Source organism: Nansenia antarctica (assembly GCF_963989245.1).
Source record: "Nansenia antarctica genome assembly, chromosome: 2".
Lineage (NCBI taxonomy): Eukaryota > Metazoa > Chordata > Actinopteri > Argentiniformes > Microstomatidae > Nansenia > Nansenia antarctica.
In genome coordinates this window covers 58,986,824-59,001,593 of record NC_137675.1, presented here as the reverse complement: position 1 = coordinate 59,001,593, position 14,770 = coordinate 58,986,824, and the positions used below count along the sequence as shown (strand labels likewise).

The window sequence follows — 14,770 nt, the reverse complement described above, 5'->3', positions numbered from 1 at the left end:
GCGCGTAGATTTCTATGATCATGCGCACTGCAGCTGTTTGCTGTTCCCTCCTACGTCATATCCTGTTATTACAACAGGCAACGGTGTTCGAGGCTACACAAGCGAGGAAAATGGATGTGAACAAAGTGCTTCTAGTTCTTTCACTGTTAACTGGACTTTTAACCTGTTTACAGATAAATGCACAGTTAATGATCGAGCACATTGAGAGACAGAGGCGTCTGATTGGCCAGCGGGGCTATGGGGATAATAGTATATCGCCGACTACTGGTGTGGAATGCTCAATGACAGCGTTTATATTGCGTTCATGCGTATGCATGTGGACACAGACATTGTTTATAAACATGATGGTGTGGACGGTCATATTTTTATATGCGAAAAACGTTTATCAAAAAAACGTATAGGTGTGGACATAGCCTTATGTTGCAGGAGAAGCAGACTCAGGCCTTGTCCACACTAATACGTTTTTTGATAAACAAGTTTTTGCCCCCTGAATTCGAACATTTAAAAAAACTCCGGCCAGAGTGAAGTTTTTTTTAAAGCGCTGTATATTCGCTGTATATTTTTGATGTGTAGACGAGATAGACAGTTGTCTTTGTGTTCGTCACGTAATTATGCGCGTAGATTTCTATGATCATGCGCACTGCAGCTGTTTCATCCAACGTCATATCCTGGCACCAGTAACTACTTTGTTTAAAACAGGCAACGGTGGTCGAGGCTACACAAGCAAGGAAAATGGATGTGTACAAAGTGCTTCTAGTTCCTTCACTGTCAACTGGACTTTTAACCTGTTTACAGATGTACAAACATGTTTGTTTCTATGGTTAAGAGGTTTATCATGTGCTGAAAGAATCCAGTTTGTTATGCCGTTATAGGTGTAAGAGAGAAACTTTGACTCCAGGGCAGACAGACAGGTAGAGAGTAACTTTGACTCCAGGGGGCCATTCCACTAAAGGCGGATCAGTATAGCGGCGATATAAATAAATGCGGCGCTCAGGCAACTCGAGATTGGAATTCAAGCCTCAGGTGATTCCTCGAACGAGGATCAGCCTTGCGTGATGAGTGTTCACAGAAGACAGGCTTACAAATCTTCGATATCGGCGCGTGCACGCAGACATAAAGAGCCCAGAAGAGTCGATCTGTCGAAATGAAGATACTCCACTCTGCAGGCGTACTACATTTGCGCAGCATTCCCGAATTATTGATCTTTATGAAGACGGAAAAATAAGATGTAAAATAGTGCAATACTGCCGCAATTAACAAGGCGAGGGAAATGGTTTGGCAAGAAATTGCTGACCGATTAAATGCGTAGGTCATACTAGCCCCAGTTATTGTTATATGTTCATATTTTAATAAATGAATATTACTACTGTGGTGATATCAGCAGCAGGCTACAAACCGTCATATCGCCACAATGGCCTAGTGGTATCGACGGCTGCCACAGGATTTATTCATAATTTTTAGACGTGGTTCGAATCCCTCTTCCGACACACTTTTTACTGCAATTTCGTTGTCTGAATCTAATCTAAAATCTCATCTAAAAAAGTATGTAGGCTATAAAATTATGGTGCAGGCTAATTTACAAGAACTGACACGATTACAATGGTGTTTGAAGCCTTTGCATGAAATCTTCGGTTAAATGTAAAAAAGAAAAGAAAAAAAGACTTCGAACTCGCAACCTTTGGGACTCCAGCCGGCTGCCTTAACCACTGCGCCAACCAGACCGCTGTGATAACAGCAATGCAATAGACATACCTATTCATTTTATTTTATTTTGTACATTTTTTAATTTATGTATCCATCGATCTATCTATCTATCTATCACACTTTCTAAATATCTAGTTATCTATCACACAATCAAACTATCTATCGATCGATCACACTTTCAAATTATCAAATTATCTATCTATCACACAGTCAACCTATCCATCTATCTATCTCGTGTGAAGTGGGAACTAATATTTCCTAAAAGACACATGAGGAACTGTCGTTCGGGGTTTAGTTTCCGCCTGTGAGCCTTTTTTGACGCGCGTCTTACCATAGCCTGTGTTTTAGCCTGGTCGCGACCAGGCTAATTATATCTGACTCAGAAGGAGCTCAACCAAGCAGCGAATTATTTGAGCCACATTGATGGCACCGAACGCAAGCTAACATTTTCGAGGCTTAGAACTTTATCGAGGCTTAGAACTTTATCGAGCTTCGTGGAATACCCCCCAGGGCAGACAGACAGGTAGAGAGTAACTTTGACTCCAGGGCAGACAGACAGGTAGAGAGTAACTTTGACTCCAGGGCAGACATACAGGTAGAGTTTAACTTTGACTCCAGGGCAGACAGACAGGTATCCGTTCCCTCGATTTAGTAATTTGTTCCCTCGGTTTAGTAATTCGTTAGAGTTAGGGTTAGGCCCTACGAGCCAGAACGATTGCAAGGATTCTAACCCTAACCCTAACGAATTACTAAACCGAGGGAACAGATTTACTAAACCGAGGGAACAGATTCACACATCAAATAATTGTTCTCTACCATGTGACCCCAGGGGGGCTCCGTAACATACATACACAATGCTACCAGAACACACACACACACACACACACACACACACACACACACACACACACACCCAGGCCCTGTCTGGAGCTAAACGAACACTCAGTGGTAGAGTTACTATCATTAGAACTTATGAATTACTGTCATATACAATAGTAACACTTAAAGTAAGCCTAGTATCAGTTATTATGAGATTCCTTCAGAATGGACTCCCTGTTTAACTGCATAATAAATAACCAGAATAACTCAGAACTTATAGTCACTATAATAATAATACTACTACTACTAATAATAATAATAATACTAATAATAGTATACTACTAACAACACTACTAATAATGCTGGAAGCAGAATCTACATTGCACAATTGTATTAGTTGCATTACAGGGAGAAAGTTCTATGTCAAGCTTGGAGATCATGTGTCTGAGAAATATGACAGCGATTTCGGAGTCGCACAAGGGAGCTGCCTTGGTCCACTACTATTCTCACTATACATGTTACCACTCGGGGACATCATTAGAGAGCACAACGTATGTTTCCACAGCTATGCCGATGACACGCAACTGTACATTTCTGCTGAACCAAATGATACTTCAGCTATAGACTCCATTACGAACTGTCTTCTAGCAATAAATAAATGGATGAGCAATAACTTCTTGAAGCTAAACGAGGACAAAACTGAAGTCCTACTGATCGGCCCTAAAGCAAAGAGGGATATGCTGCTTAATAATCTAGGGAAACTGACATCATTGATTAAACCTGAGGTCTAGGTGTTATTTTCGACTCAGACCTAAGCTTCAAGTCCCATATTAACAAGGTGACGAAAACATAATTCTTTCACCTTAGAAACATTGCTAAAGTAAGACCACTTATAAACCAAAAAGATGCTGAAAAACTGATTCATGCCTTTGTCTCAAGCCACTTTTTACTGGGCTTCCTAAAAAAACTACTGCAAGACTTCAGCTTATTCAAAACTCTGCAGCTCGACTTCTAACTAGAACCAAGAGGAGAGAACACATTACTCCGGTCCTAGCTACTCTGCACTGGCTGCCAGTAACATGTAGGGTTGATTTTAAGGTCCTCCTCCTTATATACAAAGCCCTTAATGGGCGAGGCCCAAAGTACATTGCTAATTCCCTTGCCAATTATGTGCCCTCAAGAACACTAAGATCATCTATCGCAGGTTTATTAGAGGTTCCCAGCAACAGTCAGAAGAAGATCGGGAGCGCAGCCTTTGCCAACTATGCCCCAAAGCTTTGGAACACATTACCTTTAGAGATCAGGGAAGCCAGCTCACTAAATATTTTTAAAAGAAAGCTAAAAACGCACTTCTTCAATATAGCCTTCAACTAGCTTATCTGCACCTGCCCACTGCTCATTTGCCAGCTATTGCACTTTAAATATTTTACTGTCCTGGATACTAGATTTCAGGGGTAACCAGGCCCGCCGAGATCCATGTTAGGCTTAAGGAAGGGACAGTAGGTCCTGGATACTAGATTTCAGGGGTAACCAGGCCCGCCGAGATCCAAGTTAGGCTTAAGGAAGGGACAGTAGGTCCTGGATACTAGATTTCAGGGGTAACCAGGCCCGCCGAGATCCAAGTTAGGCTTAAGGAAGGGACAGTAGGTCCTGGATACTAGATTTCAGGGGTAACCAGGCCCGCCGAGATCCAAGTTAGGCTTAAGGCCCTGTCCACACCTATACGTTTTTTTGATAAACGTTTTTCGTATATAAAAATATTACCGTCCACACCAGCATGTTTATAAACAATGTCTGTGTCCACATGCATACGCATGAACGCAATATAAACGCTGTCATTGAGCATTCCACACCAGTAGTCGGCGATATAATATTATCCCCATAGCCCCGCTGGCCAATCAGACGTCTGTCTCAATGTTCTCGTTCATTAACTGTGCATTTATCTGTGAACAGGTTAAAAGCCCAGTTAACAGTGAAAGAACTAGAAGCACTTTGTTCACATCCATTTTCCTCGCTTGTGTAGCCTCGAACACCGTTGCCTATTGTAAACATAGTAGTTACTGGTGCCAGGATATGACGTTAGAGGGAACAGCAAACAGCTGCAGTGCGCATGATCATAGAAATCTACGTGCATGATGACGTGACGAATACAAAAAGCTCCGTCTATCTCGTCCACACGTCAAAAATATACGGCGAATATACAGCGTTTTTAAACATCTTCACTCTGGCAGGCGTTTTTAAACATCTTCGTTTTCAGGGGGCAAAAACTCGTTTGCGTCTGGACGAACCCCCCAAAACGAATATAAAAATCCACGTTTATCAAAAAAACGTATAGGTGTGGACAGGGCCTAACTTTGACTCCAGGGCAGACAGGTAGAGGGGGGTCTGCTGTCGAGGAGGAGCAGCTGGTCATAGAAGTTCTGAAACCCAGTTAAATCCTGGATTATGTTGTGTGTTTTCCCCAATAAATCTTTGTGTTTTGCTTTTTGAGTCGATTGGTTGTGACTGGACAGCCTTGACTAAGGCGTTTTGTAAAATAAGCTGCAGTAACTTCTGTGCTGCCTAAGTGTAGAAGCTAGTAGAGGCTATCTAACATGCAGTGTGTTCAATATGGGCAAAGCATTGCACTCACTGAATCAGGATTCAGTGGGACTAATAAAAGGTTAACAAATACAGGTCAACAAAACTGTGTGTGCATACAGCCTCTTCTGTACTCCAATAAAGAAAGAACAGTGTACTGCTTAACTACTTTTATTGGCATGTACATCAAGTGACTCAATTTCAGCTAGAATACATTCAACGATTTCTATAGGGGGAAAACTCATGAGGTATTGTCACATTCAGCAATTTGAGAATGATGAAGATTAAACAGCACAGAAGTTGGAGAAGTTAGAAATGGCTCTCAACTTGTCCTCTACAAACACCTCCTGCCCACTCTCAGTGTAAGTCAGTGCCCTCCAGTTAATCACATTGCCTGGGCTGTAGTTTACATCAGCTGTGAAGTGCTGAATCTCACAAGGAGACAGGACATGGTTCCACACATTCACATCACTGATCAGCCCAACAAATGACTGACTCGTAACAAAGCCCCCCCCATAGGAGTCTTGGTCCTGACCCAGAATGACACTGGGAACACCACCATCAAGCACCCCTGTGTAGCCCGGCGTCTGCGTTGGGCTGGGCTTCCCATTGGTCCACAGCTGACCATCGGTGGAGTTCCAGGTGGCACACACTGAGACCCACACGTTGAGCTCACCTGGCACCCCCTTAAACTTGAGTGCCTTATGCCTGACGTGCAGTTCCAGTCTTCCAGTTACCCTCTTGAACAGCAGCAGGTCGTTGTCGTCTTTTCGGGAGGCCATGGAGAACAGAGTATAGTGTCGCCGCAGGTCTGTGAAATACCTTCAGGAAGAGGTTCATAAATATAGAGTTAGAACAAGAAATATTCAATATCACTATGGATTCAACATGCAGACACAACGTCAAGGTGTTTTGAGTTGTCTAAAGTTGACGACAGAAGTATTGAACACCATATTACCTGAGACATATGGTCGCAGAGCCAAGGATCTCTCCTATTGGTGTCAGCTTCACGTGCGCAGTGTTGGTCTCTCGTGTAAATGTAAACATTTTACCTGTGAGGTCTGGTCAGACAAAGAGGATTCAGTCCATCAAATCAAAACAAACCCTTCAAAGCACATTTGGAATTGTAATGTTAGTACTGTCTGAAGAGATTTCCATTGCATACACAAATGTAAATGGTATGTACTTCCAGGTATGTGTGTAGTGCCATATGATTCATGAATACTGATCGTATGTCAAATGAGCATTCATGTTCAAAGTAAATCAACAGGATGTTCAGATGTCTCACCTTGAGGCTCGGCCCAGCACATGGTGAACATGACCAGCACCACAAAGAGTCTCTCCATCTGTTCACAATACATCAACAGCAATGTTTACAACAAATATGACATTAGGGTTTCAGTGTACATGCAAGTATACACTTTAAATGGGTTTGTATTCTCCTTGAATGCATTCTCTTCAATTGCAAGTGTGTCATTAATGGACAAAATGTCTTTCACCGTATGTCATGCTAGAGAACCTACCTTGTCAGTTCTACTAAACGGCAGATGTACTGTAGCTTAATTGATCCAGAAGATGTCTAGTTTAGTTCCTAAGATGTCTGGTCTCTCCTGTCCTTTTTATTGTGATCAGTGGAATAGAGAAGTGGCTCCTCCTTATCTGTGAGTCCCTAGGAGGAGGCCCAGGTGTGGCATGTGGGGCTAACGAGCCTGCAGTTCTCTTCTCTGGGCCATCCGCCTGATAGGGGAATGCGGGGCAGCTGTGCATGGTTATCAATACACCCGCTACTCTGTGGGTCACTACAATATGTAATGAACTGGATATTTGTTTTGTTACATTTGATGTTTATTTATTTAGTATATTTTTGTTGTTGTTGTTGTTGTTGTTGTTGGGACTGGTTTCGGGTCCCTTATGGGCCCCATGTTATGGGGTGGAGTGTGATGGTCTATACGGGCTGTTGGTTGTGGGTCTGCTTGAGGCCCTGTCCACACCTATACGTTTTTTTGATAAACGTGGATTTTTATATTCGTTTTGGGGGGGTTCGTCCAGACGCAAACGAGTTTTTGCCCTCTGAAAACGAAGATGTTTAAAAGCGCCTGCCAGAGTGAAGATGTTTAAAAACGCTGTATATTCGCCGTATATTTTTGACGTGTGGACGAGATAGACGGTGCTTTTTGTATTCGTCACCTCATCATGCGCGTAGATTTCTATGATCATGCGCACTGCAGCTGTTTGCTGTTCCCTCCTACGTCATATCCTGTTATTACAACAGGCAACGGTGTTCGAGGCTACACAAGCGAGGAAAATGGATGTGAACAAAGTGCTTCTAGTTCTTTCACTGTTAACTGGACTTTTAACCTGTTTACAGATAAATGCACAGTTAATGATCGAGCACATTGAGAGACAGAGGCGTCTGATTGGCCAGCGGGGCTATGGGGATAATAGTATATCGCCGACTACTGGTGTGGAATGCTCAATGACAGCGTTTATATTGCGTTCATGCGTATGCATGTGGACACAGACATTGTTTATAAACATGATGGTGTGGACGGTCATATTTTTATATGCGAAAAACGTTTATCAAAAAAACGTATAGGTGTGGACATAGCCTTATGTTGCAGGAGAAGCAGACTCAGGCCTTGTCCACACTAATACGTTTTTTGATAAACAAGTTTTTGCCCCCTGAATTCGAACATTTAAAAAAACTCCGGCCAGAGTGAAGTCTTTTTTAAAACGCTGTATATTCGCTGTATATTTTTGATGTGTAGACGAGATAGACAGTTGTCTTTGTGTTCGTCACGTAATTATGCGCGTAGATTTCTATGATCATGCGCACTGCAGCTGTTTCATCCAACGTCATATCCTGGCACCAGTAACTACTTTGTTTAAAACAGGCAACGGTGGTCGAGGCTACACAAGCAAGGAAAATGGATGTGTACAAAGTGCTTCTAGTTCCTTCACTGTCAACTGGACTTTTAACCTGTTTACAGATGTACAAACATGTTTGTTTCTATGGTTAAGAGGTTTATCATGTGCTGAAAGAATCCAGTTTGTTATGCCGTTATAGGTGTAAGAGAGAAACTTTGACTCCAGGGCAGACAGACAGGTAGAGAGTAACTTTGACTCCAGGGGGCCATTCCACTAAAGGCGGATCAGTATAGCGGCGATATAAATAAATGCGGCGCTCAGGCAACTCGAGATTGGAATTCAAGCCTCAGGTGATTCCTCGAACGAGGATCAGCCTTGCGTGATGAGTGTTCACAGAAGACAGGCTTACAAATCTTCGATATCGGCGCGTGCACGCAGACATAAAGAGCCCAGAAGAGTCGATCTGTCGAAATGAAGATACTCCACTCTGCAGGCGTACTACATTTGCGCAGCATTCCCGAATTATTGATCTTTATGAAGACGGAAAAATAAGATGTAAAATAGTGCAATACTGCCGCAATTAACAAGGCGAGGGAAATGGTTTGGCAAGAAATTGCTGACCGATTAAATGCGTAGGTCATACTAGCCCCAGTTATTGTTATATGTTCATATTTTAATAAATGAATATTACTACTGTGGTGATATCAGCAGCAGGCTACAAACCGTCATATCGCCACAATGGCCTAGTGGTATCGACGGCTGCCACAGGATTTATTCATAATTTTTAGACGTGGTTCGAATCCCTCTTCCGACACACTTTTTACTGCAATTTCGTTGTCTGAATCTAATCTAAAATCTCATCTAAAAAAGTATGTAGGCTATAAAATTATGGTGCAGGCTAATTTACAAGAACTGACACGATTACAATGGTGTTTGAAGCCTTTGCATGAAATCTTCGGTTAAATGTAAAAAAGAAAAGAAAAAAAGACTTCGAACTCGCAACCTTTGGGACTCCAGCCGGCTGCCTTAACCACTGCGCCAACCAGACCGCTGTGATAACAGCAATGCAATAGACATACCTATTCATTTTATTTTATTTTGTACATTTTTTAATTTATGTATCCATCGATCTATCTATCTATCACACTTTCTAAATATCTAGTTATCTATCACACAATCAAACTATCTATCGATCGATCACACTTTCAAATTATCAAATTATCTATCTATCACACAGTCAACCTATCCATCTATCTATCTCGTGTGAAGTGGGAACTAATATTTCCTAAAAGACACATGAGGAACTGTCGTTCGGGGTTTAGTTTCCGCCTGTGAGCCTTTTTTGACGCGCGTCTTACCATAGCCTGTGTTTTAGCCTGGTCGCGACCAGGCTAATTATATCTGACTCAGAAGGAGCTCAACCAAGCAGCGAATTATTTGAGCCACATTGATGGCACCGAACGCAAGCTAACATTTTCGAGGCTTAGAACTTTATCGAGCTTCGTGGAATACCCCCCAGGGCAGACAGACAGGTAGAGAGTAACTTTGACTCCAGGGCAGACAGACAGGTAGAGAGTAACTTTGACTCCAGGGCAGACATACAGGTAGAGTTTAACTTTGACTCCAGGGCAGACAGACAGGTATCCGTTCCCTCGATTTAGTAATTTGTTCCCTCGGTTTAGTAATTCGTTAGAGTTAGGGTTAGGCCCTACGAGCCAGAACGATTGCAAGGATTCTAACCCTAACCCTAACGAATTACTAAACCGAGGGAACAGATTTACTAAACCGAGGGAACAGATTCACACATCAAATAATTGTTCTCTACCATGTGACCCCAGGGGGGCTCCGTAACATACATACACAATGCTACCAGAACACACACACACACACACACACACACACACACACACACACACACACCCAGGCCCTGTCTGGAGCTAAACGAACACTCAGTGGTAGAGTTACTATCATTAGAACTTATGAATTACTGTCATATACAATAGTAACACTTAAAGTAAGCCTAGTATCAGTTATTATGAGATTCCTTCAGAATGGACTCCCTGTTTAACTGCATAATAAATAACCAGAATAACTCAGAACTTATAGTCACTATAATAATAATACTACTACTACTACTAATAATAATAATACTAATAATAGTATACTACTAACAACACTACTAATAATGCTGGAAGCAGAATCTACATTGCACAATTGTATTAGTTGCATTACAGGGAGAAAGTTCTATGTCAAGCTTGGAGATCATGTGTCTGAGAAATATGACAGCGATTTCGGAGTCGCACAAGGGAGCTGCCTTGGTCCACTACTATTCTCACTATACATGTTACCACTCGGGGACATCATTAGAGAGCACAACGTATGTTTCCACAGCTATGCCGATGACACGCAACTGTACATTTCTGCTGAACCAAATGATACTTCAGCTATAGACTCCATTACGAACTGTCTTCTAGCAATAAATAAATGGATGAGCAATAACTTCTTGAAGCTAAACGAGGACAAAACTGAAGTCCTACTGATCGGCCCTAAAGCAAAGAGGGATATGCTGCTTAATAATCTAGGGAAACTGACATCATTGATTAAACCTGAGGTCTAGGTGTTATTTTCGACTCAGACCTAAGCTTCAAGTCCCATATTAACAAGGTGACGAAAACATAATTCTTTCACCTTAGAAACATTGCTAAAGTAAGACCACTTATAAACCAAAAAGATGCTGAAAAACTGATTCATGCCTTTGTCTCAAGCCACTTTTTACTGGGCTTCCTAAAAAAACTACTGCAAGACTTCAGCTTATTCAAAACTCTGCAGCTCGACTTCTAACTAGAACCAAGAGGAGAGAACACATTACTCCGGTCCTAGCTACTCTGCACTGGCTGCCAGTAACATGTAGGGTTGATTTTAAGGTCCTCCTCCTTATATACAAAGCCCTTAATGGGCGAGGCCCAAAGTACATTGCTAATTCCCTTGCCAATTATGTGCCCTCAAGAACACTAAGATCATTTATCGCAGGTTTATTAGAGGTTCCCAGCAACAGTCAGAAGAAGATCGGGAGCGCAGCCTTTGCCAACTATGCCCCAAAGCTTTGGAACACATTACCTTTAGAGATCAGGGAAGCCAGCTCACTAAATATTTTTAAAAGAAAGCTAAAAACGCACTTCTTCAATATAGCCTTCAACTAGCTTATCTGCACCTGCCCACTGCTCATTTGCCAGCTATTGCACTTTAAATATTTTACTGTCCTGGATACTAGATTTCAGGGGTAACCAGGCCCGCCGAGATCCATGTTAGGCTTAAGGAAGGGACAGTAGGTCCTGGATACTAGATTTCAGGGGTAACCAGGCCCGCCGAGATCCAAGTTAGGCTTAAGGAAGGGACAGTAGGTCCTGGATACTAGATTTCAGGGGTAACCAGGCCCGCCGAGATCCAAGTTAGGCTTAAGGAAGGGACAGTAGGTCCTGGATACTAGATTTCAGGGGTAACCAGGCCCGCCGAGATCCAAGTTAGGCTTAAGGCCCTGTCCACACCTATACGTTTTTTTGATAAACGTTTTTCGTATATAAAAATATTACCGTCCACACCAGCATGTTTATAAACAATGTCTGTGTCCACATGCATACGCATGAACGCAATATAAACGCTGTCATTGAGCATTCCACACCAGTAGTCGGCGATATAATATTATCCCCATAGCCCCGCTGGCCAATCAGACGCCTCTGTCTCAATGTTCTCGTTCATTAACTGTGCATTTATCTGTGAACAGGTTAAAAGCCCAGTTAACAGTGAAAGAACTAGAAGCACTTTGTTCACATCCATTTTCCTCGCTTGTGTAGCCTCGAACACCGTTGCCTATTGTAAACATAGTAGTTACTGGTGCCAGGATATGACGTTAGAGGGAACAGCAAACAGCTGCAGTGCGCATGATCATAGAAATCTACGTGCATGATGACGTGACGAATACAAAAAGCTCCGTCTATCTCGTCCACACGTCAAAAATATACGGCGAATATACAGCGTTTTTAAACATCTTCACTCTGGCAGGCGTTTTTAAACATCTTCGTTTTCAGGGGGCAAAAACTCGTTTGCGTCTGGACGAACCCCCCAAAACGAATATAAAAATCCACGTTTATCAAAAAAACGTATAGGTGTGGACAGGGCCTAACTTTGACTCCAGGGCAGACAGGTAGAGGGGGGTCTGCTGTCGAGGAGGAGCAGCTGGTCATAGAAGTTCTGAAACCCAGTTAAATCCTGGATTATGTTGTGTGTTTTCCCCAATAAATCTTTGTGTTTTGCTTTTTGAGTCGATTGGTTGTGACTGGACAGCCTTGACTAAGGCGTTTTGTAAAATAAGCTGCAGTAACTTCTGTGCTGCCTAAGTGTAGAAGCTAGTAGAGGCTATCTAACATGCAGTGTGTTCAATATGGGCAAAGCATTGCACTCACTGAATCAGGACAGGATTCAGTGGGACTAATAAAAGGTTAACAAATACAGGTCAACAAAACTGTGTGTGCATACAGCCTCTTCTGTACTCCAATAAAGAAAGAACAGTGTACTGCTTAACTACTTTTATTGGCATGTACATCAAGTGACTCAATTTCAGCTAGAATACATTCAACGATTTCTATAGGGGGAAAACTCATGAGGTATTGTCACATTCAGCAATTTGAGAATGATGAAGATTAAACAGCACAGAAGTTGGAGAAGTTAGAAATGGCTCTCAACTTGTCCTCTACAAACACCTCCTGCCCACTCTCAGTGTAAGTCAGTGCCCTCCAGTTAATCACATTGCCTGGGCTGTAGTTTACATCAGCTGTGAAGTGCTGAATCTCACAAGGAGACAGGACATGGTTCCACACATTCACATCACTGATCAGCCCAACAAATGACTGACTCGTAACAAAGCCCCCCCCATAGGAGTCTTGGTCCTGACCCAGAATGACACTGGGAACACCACCATCAAGCACCCCTGTGTAGCCCGGCGTCTGCGTTGGGCTGGGCTTCCCATTGGTCCACAGCTGACCATCGGTGGAGTTCCAGGTGGCACACACTGAGACCCACACGTTGAGCTCACCTGGCACCCCCTTAAACTTGAGTGCCTTATGCCTGACGTGCAGTTCCAGTCTTCCAGTTACCCTCTTGAACAGCAGCAGGTCGTTGTCGTCTTTTCGGGAGGCCATGGAGAACAGAGTATAGTGTCGCCGCAGGTCTGTGAAATACCTTCAGGAAGAGGTTCATAAATATAGAGTTAGAACAAGAAATATTCAATATCACTATGGATTCAACATGCAGACACAACGTCAAGGTGTTTTGAGTTGTCTAAAGTTGACGACAGAAGTATTGAACACCATATTACCTGAGACATATGGTCGCAGAGCCAAGGATCTCTCCTATTGGTGTCAGCTTCACGTGCGCAGTGTTGGTCTCTCGTGTAAATGTAAACATTTTACCTGTGAGGTCTGGTCAGACAAAGAGGATTCAGTCCATCAAATCAAAACAAACCCTTCAAAGCACATTTGGAATTGTAATGTTAGTACTGTCTGAAGAGATTTCCATTGCATACACAAATGTAAATGGTATGTACTTCCAGGTATGTGTGTAGTGCCATATGATTCATGAATACTGATCGTATGTCAAATGAGCATTCATGTTCAAAGTAAATCAACGGGATGTTCAGATGTCTCACCTTGAGGCTCGGCCCAGCACATGGTGAACATGACCAGCACCACAAAGAGTCTCTCCATCTGTTCACAATACATCAACAGCAATGTTTACAACAAATATGACATTAGGGTTTCAGTGTACATGCAAGTATACACTTTAAATGGGTTTGTATTCTCCTTGAATGCATTCTCTTCAATTGCAAGTGTGTCATTAATGGACAAAATGTCTTTCACCGTATGTCATGCTAGAGAACCTACCTTGTCAGTTCTACTAAACGGCAGATGTACTGTAGCTTAATTGATCCAGAAGATGTCTAGTTTAGTTCCTAAGATGTCTGGTCTCTCCTGTCCTTTTTATTGTGATCAGTGGAATAGAGAAGTGGCTCCTCCTTATCTGTGAGTCCCTAGGAGGAGGCCCAGGTGTGGCATGTGGGGCTAACGAGCCTGCAGTTCTCTTCTCTGGGCCATCCGCCTGATAGGGGAATGCGGGGCAGCTGTGCATGGTTATCAATACACCCGCTACTCTGTGGGTCACTACAATATGTAATGAACTGGATATTTGTTTTGTTACATTTGATGTTTATTTATTTAGTATATTTTTGTTGTTGTTGTTGTTGTTGTTGGGACTGGTTTCGGGTCCCTTATGGGCCCCATGTTATGGGGTGGAGTGTGATGGTCTATACGGGCTGTTGGTTGTGGGTCTGCTTGAGGCCCTGTCCACACCTATACGTTTTTTTGATAAACGTGGATTTTTATATTCGTTTTGGGGGGGTTCGTCCAGACGCAAACGAGTTTTTGCCCTCTGAAAACGAAGATGTTTAAAAGCGCCTGCCAGAGTGAAGATGTTTAAAAACGCTGTATATTCGCCGTATATTTTTGACGTGTGGACGAGATAGACGGTGCTTTTTGTATTCGTCACGTCATCATGCGCGTAGATTTCTATGAACATGCGCACTGCAGCTGTTTGCTGTTCCCTCCTACGTCATATCCTGTTATTACAACAGGCAACGGTGTTCGAGGCTACACAAGCGAGGAAAATGGATGTGAACAAAGTGCTTCTAGTTCTTTCACTGTTAACTGGACTTTTAACCTGTTTACAGATAAATGCACAGTTAATGATC

At 42.6% G+C, this 14,770-nt stretch overlaps 2 protein-coding genes across 2 annotated transcripts; both read right to left on the bottom strand.

Annotated features, from left to right (window-relative positions):
* Nucleotides 1–5,387: 5,387 nt before the first annotated feature.
* On the bottom strand, nt 5,388–6,449 carry LOC308150352 (mucosal pentraxin-like; the record flags this gene model as incomplete). Its single annotated transcript, XM_080523196.1, has 3 exons — nt 5,388–5,925; nt 6,062–6,164; nt 6,392–6,449. 3 exons carry the CDS (start codon nt 6,447–6,449, stop codon nt 5,388–5,390), a joined length of 699 nt encoding a protein of 232 aa, XP_080379322.1.
* Nucleotides 6,450–12,668: 6,219 nt separating this feature from the next.
* Nucleotides 12,669–13,730, bottom strand: LOC308150351 (mucosal pentraxin-like; the record flags this gene model as incomplete). The annotated part of the gene is made up of 3 exons (XM_080523195.1): nt 12,669–13,206; nt 13,343–13,445; nt 13,673–13,730. The coding sequence occupies 3 exons, from the start codon at nt 13,728–13,730 to the stop codon at nt 12,669–12,671; spliced, it is 699 nt and encodes a 232-aa protein (XP_080379321.1).
* Between the last annotated feature and the right edge of the window lie 1,040 nt (nt 13,731–14,770).